This window comes from Salvelinus fontinalis, chromosome 26, assembly GCF_029448725.1.
Source record: "Salvelinus fontinalis isolate EN_2023a chromosome 26, ASM2944872v1, whole genome shotgun sequence".
In the NCBI taxonomy this organism is placed as follows: domain Eukaryota; kingdom Metazoa; phylum Chordata; class Actinopteri; order Salmoniformes; family Salmonidae; genus Salvelinus; species Salvelinus fontinalis.
In genome coordinates, this window is record NC_074690.1 from 8,083,099 (window position 1) to 8,097,403 (window position 14,305).

The following is a 14,305-nucleotide window of genomic DNA, read 5'->3' on the forward strand; positions in this document are numbered from 1 at the left end:
CCTACTACACGCCGCTCCAACTACACACGCCGCTCCAACTACACACGCCGCTCCAACTACACGCCGCTCCAACTACACGCCGCTCCTACTACACGCCGCTCCAACTACACACGCCGCTCCAACTACACACGCCGCTCCAACTACACACGCCGCTCCTACTACACGCCGCTCCTACTACACGCCGCTCCAACTACACGCCGCTCCTACTACACGCCGCTCCTACTACACGCCGCTCCTACTACACGCCGCGCCAACTACACGCCGCTCCTACTACACGCCGCTCCTACTACACGCCGCTCCTACTACACGCCGCTCCAACTACACACGCCGCTCCAACTACACACGCCGCTCCAACTACACACGCCGCTCCAACTACACGCCGCTCCTACTACACGCCGCTCCTACTACACGCCGCTCCTACTACACACGCCGCTCCAACTACACACGCCGCTCCAACTACACACGCCGCTCCAACTACACACGCCGCTCCAACTACACACGCCGCTCCTACTACACGCCGCTCCTACTACACGCCGCTCCTACTACACGCCGCTCCTACTACACGCCGCTCCTACTACACACGCCGCTCCTACTACACGCCGCTCCAACTACACACGCCGCTCCAACTACACACGCCGCTCCAACTACACACGCCGCTCCTACTACACACGCCGCTCCTACTACACACGCCGCTCCTACTACACACGCCGCTCCTACTACACACGCCGCTCCAACTACACACGCCGCTCCAACTACACACGCCGCTCCAACTACACACGCCGCTCCAACTACACACGCCGCTCCAACTACACACGCCGCTCCAACTACACACGCCGCTCCAACTACACACGCCGCTCCAACTACACGCCGCTCCTACTACACGCCGCTCCTACTACACACGCCGCTCCAACTACACACGCCGCTCCAACTACACACGCCGCTCCAACTACACACGCCGCTCCTACTACACGCCGCTCCTACTACACGCCGCTCCTACTACACGCCGCTCCTACTACACGCCGCTCCTACTACACGCCGCTCCAACTACACACGCCGCTCCAACTACACACGCCGCTCCAACTACACACGCCGCTCCTACTACACACGCCGCTCCTACTACACACGCCGCTCCTACTACACACGCCGCTCCTACTACACACGCCGCTCCTACTACACACGCCGCTCCAACTACACACGCCGCTCCAACTACACACGCCGCTCCAACTACACACGCCGCTCCAACTACACGCCGCTCCAACTACACGCCGCTCCTACTACACGCGCCGCTCCTACTACACGCGCCGCTCCAACTACACGCGCCGCTCCAACTACACGCGCCGCTCCTACTACACGCCGCTCCTACTACACACGCCGCTCCAACTACACACGCCGCTCCAACTACACACGCCGCGCCAACTACACACGCCGCGCCAACTACACACGCCGCGCCAACTACACGCCGCTCCAACTACACGCCGCTCCAACTACACACGCCGCTCCAACTACACACGCCGCTCCAACTACACACGCCGCTCCAACTACACACGCCGCTCCAACTACACACGCCGCTCCAACTACACACGCCGCTCCAACTACACACGCCGCTCCAACTACACACGCCGCTCCAACTACACACGCCGCTCCAACTACACACGCCGCTCCAACTACACACGCCGCTCCTACTACACACGCCGCTCCTACTACACACGCCGCTCCTACTACACACGCCGCTCCTACTACACACGCCGCTCCTACTACACACGCCGCTCCTACTACACACGCCGCTCCTACTACACACGCCGCTCCTACTACACACGCCGCTCCTACTACACACGCCGCTCCTACTACACACGCCGCTCCTACTACACGCCGCTCCAACTACACGCCGCTCCAACTACACGCCGCTCCAACTACACGCCGCTCCAACTACACGCCGCTCCAACTACACGCCGCTCCAACTACACGCCGCTCCTACACGCCGCTCCTACACGCCGCTCCTACTACACACGCCGCTCCTACTACACACGCCGCTCCTACTACACACGCCGCTCCTACTACACACGCCGCTCCTACTACACACGCCGCTCCTACTACACACGCCGCTCCTACTACACACGCCGCTCCTACTACACGCCGCTCCTACTACACGCCGCTCCTACTACACGCCGCTCCAACTACACGCCGCTCCAACTACACGCCGCTCGGGCCTTGTCTGGGAACAACAGTATCTCCTCTTCTTCATGGGAACAACAGTATCTCCTCCTCTTCTTCATGGGAACAACAGTATCTCCTCCTCTTCTTCATGTGAATGACAGGGATTTGGGCCTAGTCTGGGAACAACAGTATCTCCTCCTCTTCTTCATGTGAACAACAGTATCTCCTCCTCTTCTTCATGTGAATGACAGGGGTTTGGGCCTAGTCTGGGAACAACAGTATCTCCTCCTCTTCTTCATGTGAACAACAGTATCTCCTCCTCTTCTTCATGGGAATGACAGGGATTTGGGCCTAGTCTGGGAACAACAGTATCTCTTCCTCTTCTTCATGGGAATGACAGGGATTTGGGCCTAGTCTGGGAACAACAGTATCTCCTCCTCTTCTTCATGGGAATGACAGGGATTTGGGCCTAGTCTGGGAACAACAGTATCTCCTCCTCTTCTTCATGGGAATGACAGGGATTTGGGCCTAGTCTGGGAACAACAGTATCTCTTCCTCTTCTTCATGGGAATGACAGGGATTTGGGCCTAGTCTGGGAACAACAGTATCTCCTCCTCTTCATGTGAATGACAGGGATTTGGGCCTAGTCTGGGAACAACAGTATCTCCTCCTCTTCTTCATGGGAACAACAGTATCTCCTCCTCTTCTTCATGTGAACAACAGTATCTCCTCCTCTTCTTCATGTGAACAACAGTATCTCCTCCTCTTCTTCATGGGAATGACAGGGATTTGGTTCTAGTCTGGGAACAACAGTATCTCCTCCTCTTCTTCATGGGAATGACAGGGATTTGGGCCTAGTCTGGGAACAACAGTATCTCCTCCTCTTCTTCATGGGAATGACAGGGATTTGGGCCTAGTCTGGGAACAACAGTATCTCCTCCTCTTCTTCATGGGAATGACAGGGATTTGGGCCTAGTCTGGGAACAACAGTATCTCTTCCTCTTCTTCATGGGAATGACAGGGATTTGGGCCTAGTCTGGGAACAACAGTATCTCCTCCTCTTCATGTGAATGACAGGGATTTGGGCCTAGTCTGGGAACAACAGTATCTCCTCCTCTTCTTCATGGGAACAACAGTATCTCCTCCTCTTCTTCATGTGAACAACAGTATCTCCTCCTCTTCTTCATGTGAACAACAGTATCTCCTCCTCTTCTTCATGGGAATGACAGGGATTTGGTTCTAGTCTGGGAACAACAGTATCTCCTCCTCTTCTTCATGGGAATGACAGGGATTTGGGCCTAGTCTGGGAACAACAGTATCTCCTCCTCTTCATGTGAATGACAGGGATTTGGGCCTAGTCTGGGAACAACAGTATCTCCTCCTCTTCATGTGAATGACAGGGATTTGGTTCTAGTCTGGGAACAACAGTATCTCCTCCTCTTCTTCATGTGAATGACAGGGATTTGGGCCTAGTCTGGGAACAACAGTATCTCCTCTTCTTCATGGGAACAACAGTATCTCCTCCTCTTCTTCATGTGAACAACAGTATCTCCTCCTCTTCTTCATGTGAACAACAGTATCTCCTTCCTGTCAGAGTCATTAAAGATTAAATCTTCATCCAGTTCGAGGTGATTAATCTCTGTTCTGATATCCTGAAGCTCTTTCCGGTCATAAGAGACGGTAGAATCAACATTATGTACAATTGCTTAGATTCCTTTAACAGATCATTTAAGACATGCGTAGCTGCTGAAACGGTACCATGTCCAGGTTTAAAACGTTCTGGGAACCTTTAAAGAACAGATTAAATGTGTTGTAGGAATGTTCTTGCAACATCAGTCAAATGTTTAATACAAACATCCTATAATCCAGGCTGTATCACAACCGGCCGTGATTGGGCGTCCCATAGGGCGGCACACGATTGGCCCAGCGTCGTCCGGGTTTGGCCGCCATCGTAAATAAGAAATTGTTCTTAACTGACTTGCCTAGTTAAATAAAGGTTACACACACACAATCATCAGTACGACTTGTTACGTTCCCCAGTTTCTGTGTTGTATTTGAGTGTGTGTGTTTCAGGAGATGGCCTCCTGGAAGCCTCCCCAACCAGCTGATTGGTCGACCCCAGGCTAATTGATGATTGGAGCTGACTCCGCCCCTTCGTCAAAAAGCAGCTGACTCTAATCGCCACCAGAAGATATAAAAACCAGTGTTCTGTTCAGAAGGAAAGAGAAATGATTAGAGAGAGAGAGAGATTGAATGTTTTGGAGAAATCATTAGAAAGAGTTCTGTGTTTGTTGCCTTGTCAAAGCTTCTTTAGTGGCCTGAGTTAGTTTTGTTGTAAAGTGTTTGTGAAATTGTTAATAATTATTCTGTTTCATTTGTTCCCATGGGGGGAAGGAGAAGGCACTTAGGCAAGAGGCCCGAGGGCATACATATACCCGTAGTATATTCAATGTCTAGGCACACTAGGTAAGACCTGGGCGGACCACCCCCTGTATTTTGGTTAGGGCACCAGGTGGTGCTAAGTTAGGTAAGTTGGCAGGTTAGATAGGAGAGGGGGAACTTTGATATTTACTTTCTTTGCTTTGGTTCCGTCCAGCCCCTTTTCCCCATATTACCGTTTAAGGAAATAAATCCTAGTAAACGGTAAATTCTGCCTTTGTCGTCCTTTCTCGCACCTACGGTCCATACCTCTTTCGCTTCACGGAGAGTTGCCTTCCCTCTTTTTAGAGGCGTGCTTAACAGACTTGACAGGTTTTGTGTTATGAAAACATTTGCCGCGACCTAACGAATGTTCCGTAAACTTTCACAGAAACAATTTTGGTTCGCTGGGCAGCTTCACTCAATATAGACGATGACTGCTTCTCCCTGTAGAGTGCACTCTGGGTAAAGTAAAGTAGAGTATTATATAGGAAATAGGGCCCTGGTCTACAGTAGAGTATTATATAGGGAATATGGCCCTGGTCTACAGTAGAGTATTATATAGGGAATAGGGCCCTGGTCTACAGTAGAGTATTATATAGGGAATAGGGCCCTGGTCTAAAGTAGAGTATTATATAGGGAATAGGGCCCTGGTCTACAGTAGAGCAATATGTAGGGAATAGGGCCCTGGTCTAAAGTAGAGTATTATATAGGGAATAGAGCCCTGGTCTACAGTAGAGTAATATATAGGGAATAGGGCCCTGGTCTAAAGTAGAGTAATATATAGGGAATAGGGCCCTGGTCTAAAGTAGAGTATTATATAGGGAATAGGGCCCTGGTCTACAGTAGAGTATTATATAGGGAATAGAGCCCTGGTCTACAGTAGAGTATTATATAGGGAATAGGGCCCTGGTCTACAGTAGAGTATTATATAGGGAATAGGGCCCTGGTCTACAGTAGAGTATTATATAGGGAATAGGGCCCTGGTCTACAGTAGAGTATTATATAGGGAATAGGGCCCTGGTCTACAGTAGAGCATTATATAGGGAATAGGGCCCTGGTCTACAGTAGAGTATTATATAGGGAATATGGCCCTGGTCTAAAGTAGAGTATTATATAGGGAATAGGGCCCTGGTCTACAGTAGAGCAATATGTAGGGAATAGGGCCCTGGTCTACAGTAGAGTATTATATAGGGAATAGGGCCCTGGTCTACAGTAGAGTATTATATAGGGAATAGGGCCCTGGTCTACAGTAGAGCAATATGTAGGGAATAGGGCCCTGGTCTACAGTAGAGTATTATATAGGGAATAGGGCCCTGGTCTACAGTAGAGTATTATATAGGGAATAGGGCCCTGGTCTAAAGTAGAGGATTATATAGGGAATAGGGCCCTGGTCTCCAGTAGAGTATTATATAGGGAATAGGGCTCTGGTCTAAAGTAGAGTATTATATAGGGAATAGGGCTCTGGTCTAAAGTAGAGTATTATATAGGGAATAGGGCCCTGGTCTAAAGTAGAGTATTATATAGGGAATAGGGTCCTGGTCTACAGTAGAGTATTATATAGGGAATAGGGCCCTCGTCTAAAGTAGAGTATTATATAGGGAATAGGGCCCTGGTCTACAGTAGAGTATTATATAGGGAATAGGGCCCTGGTCTAAAGTAGAGTATTATATAGGGAATAGGGCCCTGGTCTACAGTAGAGTATTATATAGGGAATAGGGTCCTGGTCTACAGTAGAGTATTATATAGGGAATAGGGCCCTGGTCTACAGTAGAGTATTATATAGGGAATAGGTCCCTGGTCTAAAGTAGAGTATTATATAGGGAATAGGGCCCTGGTCTAAAGTAGAGCAATATGTAGGAAATACATCGACAATAGGGTACCATTTTGGATTACATCCTACAGCCAATAGGGTGCCATTTTGGATTACATCCTACAGCCAATAGGGTGCCATTTTGGATTACATCCTACAGCCAATAGAAGTCTGAGCAGCAGAACCACATGGCTGTAAGGGCAACAAACCCCTCAACCTTATTCAGGAATACTTTACATGGCTTGGTTTACATGGCTTGGTTTACATGGCTTGGTTTACATGGCTTGGTTTACATGGCTTGGTTTACATGGCTTGGTTTACATGGCTTGGTTTACATGGCTTGGTTTACATGGCTTGGTTTACATGGCTTGGTTTACATGGCTTGGTTTACATGGCTTGCCCTCACCTCTTCTCCCCCTCACATCTCCAACAGTTATCCCTGTTCGCTCTGTTATGAGAAAGTTAACTTGAAATCAAACATTTAGAGAGTGCAGAGGAGAGAGATGAGAGGAGAGCTATGCAAAACAGCAGCATGGAAACTCGTGGTTTGAGAGCAAGAATCTTCCTAAAGAATAGAGCATCTCTCATAGGACTGAAGTGCACTCTGGGTCATTTTGAGTCAGCAGTTGCATCGTGTTACAAGTGGAGAAAGGACTTCCTCCCAGCAGAGGGTCTCTCCAGACATACTCATCCTAGCCATGTAGGGGCCTATAGGGAATAGGGTGACATTTGAGATGGGATTGACTGACTGGTTGTCCCACTGAGCAGCCTAACTAGCAGTACGTACCCTGCAGGCAGCCAGTATGATGCGCGTGACAGACTCCTGCAGGATGTCAGACATGGATAACTAGACAACTAGCTACTGTAAAACTACCTACCTACCATAACTAACTAGCAGTACGTACCCTGAAGGCAGCCAGTATGATGCGGGTGACCTTCTCCTTGACAGACTCCTGCAGGATGTCAGACAGAGCCGGCACCACGTTGTAACGGCGTAGCTGCTCACAGAGCTGAGAGCTGAAGGCCAGCAGCCACACACAGAACCCCATCTGGTACTGCAGCTGGAAACCACACTTGTTACTCAGCACAGCCGTGATGCTAGAGGAGAGAGGACAGGGTCAGGGGTCAGGTGGTACAGGAAACCACACTTGTTACTGAGCACAGCCGTGATGCTAGAGGAGAGAGGACAGGGTCAGGTGGTACAGGAAACCACACTTGTTACTCAGCACAGACGTGATGCTAGAGGAGAGAGGACAGGGTCAGGGGTCAGGTGGTACAGGAAACCACACTTGTTACTCAGCACAGCCGTGATGCTAGAGGAGAGAGGACAGGGTCAGGTGGTACAGGAAACCACACTTGTTACTCAGCACAGCCGTGATGCTAGAGGAGAGAGGACAGGGTCAGGGGTCAGGTGGTACAGGAAACCACACTTGTTACTCAGCACAGCCGTGATGCTAGAGGAGAGAGGACAGGGTCAGGGGTCAGGTGGTACAGGAAACCACACTTGTTACTCAGCACAGCCGTGATGCTAGAGGAGAGAGGACAGGGTCAGGTGGTACAGGAAACCACACTTGTTACTCAGCACAGCCGTGATGCTAGAGGAGAGAGGACAGGGTCAGGGGTCAGGTGGTACAGGAAACCACACTTGTTACTCAGCACCGCCGTGATGCTAGAGGGAGGAGAGAGGACAGGGTCAGGGGTCAGGTGGTACAGGAAACCACACTTGTTGTCGATCACCGCAGTTTTATGTTGCATCATGGTTTTATTGCATGATTTTGGTTATGGAGGTTATGGCTTGAGTTACAGATAACAGCAGTGGTTATGCTAACTTCATCTTGTAGTGTAGTCAAGCAGTATAAAGCATGTAACAATGCTAACTAACACATAGAAGTATACTGAACAAAAATATAAACGCAACATGTAAAATGTTGGTCCCATGTTTCATGAGCTGAAATTAAAGATTCCAGAAATGTTCCCAAATTAATTAAATTCTTCTTGTGCACAAATTTGTTTACATCCCTGATAGTGAGCATTTCTCCTTTGCCAAGATAATCCATCTACCTGACAGGTGTGGCATATCAAGAAACTGATTAAACAGCATGATCATTACACAGGTGCACCTTGTGCTGGGGACAATAGGTCACTAAAATGTGCAGTTTTGTCACAACGCCATGCCACAGATTCCATTTTTTTTAACCTTTACTTAACTAGGCAAGTCAGTTAAGAACAAATTCTTATTTACAATGACGGCCTACACCGGCCAAACCCGGACGACGCTGGGCCAATTGTGCGCCACCCTATGGGACTCCCAATCACAGCCGGTTGTGATACAGCCTGGATTTGAACCAGGGTGTCTGTAGTGACTCCTCTAGCACTGAGATGCAGTGCCTTAGACCACTGCGCCACTCGGGAGCCCTAAATACCCCCCCAGACATGCTAACCTCCCGTTATTGCAATGGTGAGAGGTTAGAGTGTGAAATTGGCATGCTGACAATGTCCACTAGAGCTGTTGCCAGAAATGTTTAATTTCTCTACCATAATTTGGCAGTACCTCCAACCAAACTCACAACCGCAGACCACGTGTAACCACGCCAGCCCAGGACGTCCATAACCGGCTGTGGGATCGTGAGACCAGCCACCCAGACAGTTGATGAAACTGAGGAGTATTTCTATCTGTATAACAATTCTTGTGGGGAAAAACTCATTGTGAATGTCTGGGCCTGTCTCCCCAGTGGGTGGGCCTAAGCCCTCCCATGGATATGCCCCTGCCCATCATGTGAAATCTATAGGTTAGGGTCTAATGAATCTATTTCAATTGACTGACTTCCATGAACTGAGTCATTTAAATTGTTGCGTTTCTATTGTTGTTCAGTATAATAACAGAAATATGATTTAACAACGCTAACTAACAGTTACATGTTAATACTCAATTAGTAGTATTAGATATAGTAACCAGAGACTAGTAGTACTAGTAACCAGAGACTAGTAGTATTAGATGTAGTAACAGTAACCAGAGACTAGTAGTATTAGATGTAGTAACAGTAACCAGAGACTAGTAGTAACAATAACCAGAGACTAGTAGTAATAGTAACCATAGACTAGTAGTATTAGATGTAGTAACAGTATCCAGAGACTAGTAGTAACAGTAACCAGAGACTAGTAGTAACAGTAACCAGAGACTAGTAGTAATAGATGTAGTAACAGTATCCAGAGACTTGTAGTAATAGATGTAGTAACAGTAACCAGAGACTAGTAGTATTAGATGTAGTAATAGTAACCAGAGACTAGTAGTATTAGATGTAGTAACAGTAACCAGAGACTAGTAGTATTAGATGTAGTAACAGTATCCAGAGACTAGTAGTAACAGATGTAGTACCAGTAACCAGAGACTAGTAGTAACAGTAACCAGAGACTAGTAGTATTAGATGTAGTAATAGTAACCAGAGACTAGTAGTATTAGATGTAGTAACAGTAACCAGAGACTAGTAGTAACAGTATCCAGAGACTAGTAGTAATAGATGTAGTAACAGTAACCAGAGACTAGTAGTATTAGATGTAGTAACAGTAACCAGAGACTAGTAGTATTAGATGTAGTAACAGTAACCAGAGACTAGTAGTATTAGATGTAGTACTAGTAACCAGAGACTAGTAGTATTAGATGTAGTACTAGTAACCAGAGACTAGTAGTATTAGATGTAGTAGTAGTAACCAGAGACTAGTAGTATTAGATGTAGTAACAGTATCCAGAGACTAGTAGTAATAGATGCAGTAACAGTAACCAGAGACTAGTAGTATTAGATGTAGTAACAGTAACCAGAGACTAGTAGTATTAGATGTAGTAATAGTATCCAGAGACTAGTAGTAATAGATGTAGTAACAGTAACCAGAGACTAGTAGTATTAGATGTAGTAACAGTAACCAGAGACTAGTAGTATTAGATGTAGTAACAGTATCCAGAGACTAGTAGTATTAGATGTAGTAATAGTAACCAGAGACTAGTAGTATTAGATGTAGTAATAGTAACCAGAGACTCGTAGTATTAGATGTAGTAACAGTAACCAGAGACTAGTAGTATTAGATGTAGTAACAGTATCCAGAGACTAGTAGTATTAGATGTAGTAACAGTAACCAGAGACTAGTAGTAATAGTAACCAGAGACTAGTAGTACTAGATGTAGTAACAGTAACCAGAGACTAGTAGTAATAGATGTAGTAACAGTATCCAGAGACTAGTAGTATTAGATGTAGTAACAGTATCCAGAGACTAGTAGTATTAGATGTAGTAACAGTAACCAGAGACTAGTAGTATTAGATGTAGTATTAGTAACCAGAGACTAGTAGTATTAGATGTAGTAACAGTAACCAGAGACTAGTAGTATTAGTAACCAGAGACTAGTAGTATTAGATGTAGTAATAGTAACCAGAGACTAGTAGTATTAGATGTAGTACCAGTAACCAGAGACTAGTAGTAACAGTAACCAGAGACTAGTAGTATTAGATGTAGTAACAGTAACCAGAGACTAGTAGTATTAGATGTAGTAACAGTAACCAGAGACTAGTAGTATTAGTAACCAGAGACTAGTAGTATTAGATGCAGTAATAGTAACCAGAGACTAGTAGTATTAGATGTAGTACCAGTAACCAGAGACTAGTAGTAACAGTAACCAGAGACTAGTAGTATTAGATGTAGTAACAGTAACCAGAGACTAGTAGTAATAGATGTAGTAACAGTAACCAGAGACTAGTAGTAATAGATGTAGTAACAGTAACCAGAGACTAGTAGTATTAGATGTAGTAACAGTAACCAGAGACTAGTAGTAACAGTAACCAGAGACTAGTAGTAACAGTATCCAGAGACTAGTAGTAACAGTATCCAGAGACTAGTAGTAATAGATGTAGTAACAGTAACCAGAGACTAGTAGTAACAGTATCCAGAGACTAGTAGTAACAGTAACCAGAGACTAGTAGTATTAGATGTAGTAACAGTAACCAGAGACTAGTAGTAACAGATGTAGTAACAGTATCCAGAGACTAGTAGTAATAGATGTAGTAACAGTAACCAGAGACTAGTAGTATTAGATGTAGTAACAGTAACCAGAGACTAGTAGTATTAGATGTAGTAACAGTAACCAGAGACTAGTAGTAACAGTATCCAGAGACTAGTAGTAACAGTATCCAGAGACTAGTAGTAACAGTATCCAGAGACTAGTAGTAATAGATGTAGTAACAGTAACCAGAGACTAGTAGTAATAGATGTAGTAACAGTAACCAGAGACTAGTAGTAACAGTATCCAGAGACTAGTAGTATTAGATGTAGTAATAGTAACCAGAGACTAGTAGTATTAGATGTAGTAACAGTAACCAGAGACTAGTAGTATTAGATGTAGTAACAGTAACCAGAGACTAGTAGTAATAGATGTAGTAATAGTATCCAGAGACTAGTAGTATTAGATGTAGTAACATTATCCAGAGACTAGTAGTAATAGATGTAGTAACAGTAACCAGAGACTAGTAGTATTAGATGTAGTAACAGTATCCAGAGACTAGTAGTATTAGATGTAGTAACAGTATCCAGAGACTAGTAGTAATAGATGTAGTAATAGTATCCAGAGACTAGTAGTAACAGTATCCAGAGACTAGTAGTATTAGATGTAGTAACAGTAACCAGAGACTAGTAGTAATAGATGTAGTAACAGTATCCAGAGACTAGTAGTAATAGATGTAGTAATAGTAACCAGAGACTAGTAGTAACAGTATCCAGAGACTAGTAGTATTAGATGTAGTAACAGTAACCAGAGACTAGTAGTAATAGTAACCAGAGACTAGTAGTAACAGTAACCAGAGACTAGTAGTAACAGTAACCAGAGACTAGTAGTATTAGACGTAGTAACAGTAACCAGAGACTAGTAGTATTAGATGTAGTAACAGTAACCAGAGACTAGTAGTAACAGTATACAGAGACTAGTAGTATTAGATGTAGTAACAGTATCCAGAGGCTAGTAGTAATAGTAACCAGAGACTAGTAGTATTAGATGTAGTAACAGTAACCAGAGACTAGTAGTATTAGATGTAGTAACAGTATCCAGAGACTAGTAGTAATAGATGTAGTAACAGTAACCAGAGACTAGTAGTAACAGTATACAGAGACTAGTAGTATTAGATGTAGTAACAGTAACCAGAGACTAGTAGTAATAGTAACCAGAGACTAGTAGTATTAGATGTAGTAACAGTAACCAGAGACTAGTAGTATTAGATGTAGTAACAGTATCCAAAGACTAGTAGTATTAGATGTAGTAACAGTAACCAGAGACTAGTAGTAATAGATGTAGTAACAGTAACCAGAGACTAGTAGTAATAGATGTAGTAACAGTATCCAGAGACTAGTAGTAGTAACAGATGTAGTAACAGTAACCAGAGACTAGTAGTAACAGTAACCAGAGACTAGTAGTAACAGTAACCAGAGACTAGTAGTATTAGATGTAGTAACAGTAACCAGAGACTAGTAGTAACAGATGTAGTAACAGTAACCAGAGACTAGTAGTAACAGTAACCAGAGACTAGTAGTATTAGATGTAGTAATAGTAACCAGAGACTAGTAGTATTAGATGTAGTAACAGTATCCAGAGACTAGTAGTATTAGATGTAGTAATAGTAACCAGAGACTAGTAGTATTAGATGTAGTAACAGTATCCAGAGACTAGTAGTAATAGATGTAGAAACAGTATCCAGAGACTAGTAGTAATAGATGTAGTAACAGTATCCAGAGACAAGTAGGAACAGATGTAGTAACAGTAACCAGAGACTAGTAGTAACAGTAACCAGAGACTAGTAGTATTAGATGTAGTAACAGTAACCAGAGACTAGTAGTAATAGATGTAGTAACAGTAACCAGAGACTAGTAGTAATAGATGTAGTAACAGTAACCAGAGACTAGTAGTAATAGATGTAGTAACAGTATCCAGAGACTAATAGTAATAGATGTAGTAACAGTATCCAGAGACTAGTAGTAACAGTAACCAGAGATTAGTAGTAATAGATGTAGTAACAGTATCCAGAGACTAGTAGTAATAGATGTAGTAACAGTAACCAGAGACTAGTAGTAATAGATGTAGTAACAGTAACCAGAGACTAGTAGTAATAGATGTAGTAACAGTATCCAGAGACTAGTAGTAACAGATGTAGTAACAGTAACCAGAGACTAGTAGTATTAGATGTAGTAACAGTATCCAGAGACTAGTAGTAATAGATGTAGTAACAGTATCCAGAGACTAGTAGTAATAGATGTAGTAACAGTATCCAGAGACTAGTAGTAATAGATGTAGTAACAGTAACCAGAGACTAGTAGTAATAGATGTAGTAACAGTAACCAGAGACTAGTAGTATTAGATGTAGTAACAGTATCCAGAGACTAGTAGTAACAGTAACCAGAGACTAGTAGTAACAGTATCCAGAGACTAGTAGTAATAGATGTAGTAACAGTATCCAGAGACTAGTAGTAATAGATGTAGTAACAGTATCCAGAGACTAGTAGTATTAGATGTAGTAACAGTATCCAGAGACTAGTAGTAACAGTAACCAGAGACTAGTAGTAATAGATGTAGTAACAGTAACCAGAGACTAGTAGTAACAGTAACCAGAGACTAGTAGTAACAGTAACCAGAGACTAGTAGTATTAGTAACCAGAGACTAGTAGTATTAGATGTAGTAACAGTAACCAGAGACTAGTAGTAACAGTAACCAGAGACTAGTAGTAACAGTAACCAGAGACTAGTAGTATTAGTAACCAGAGACTAGTAGTATTAGATGTAGTAACAGTAACCAGAGACTAGTAGTAACAGTAACCAGAGACTAGTAGTAACAGTAACCAGAGACTAGTAGTAATAGATGTAGTAACAGTATCCAGAGACTAGTAGTATTAGAT

At 44.3% G+C, this 14,305-nt stretch overlaps 1 protein-coding gene across 3 annotated transcripts in view; it reads right to left on the reverse strand.

Moving 5' to 3' along the window:
- Positions 1–14,305, reverse strand: part of LOC129823608 (V-type proton ATPase subunit H) — a 101,809-nt gene that overhangs the window by 14,700 nt on the left and 72,804 nt on the right. For all 3 annotated transcript variants that reach the window (XM_055882463.1, XM_055882464.1, XM_055882465.1), the window contains one exon: positions 7,291–7,483. In XM_055882463.1, coding sequence (XP_055738438.1) covers positions 7,291–7,483 — 193 coding nt within the window. The remainder of the gene's footprint in view (positions 1–7,290; positions 7,484–14,305) is intronic.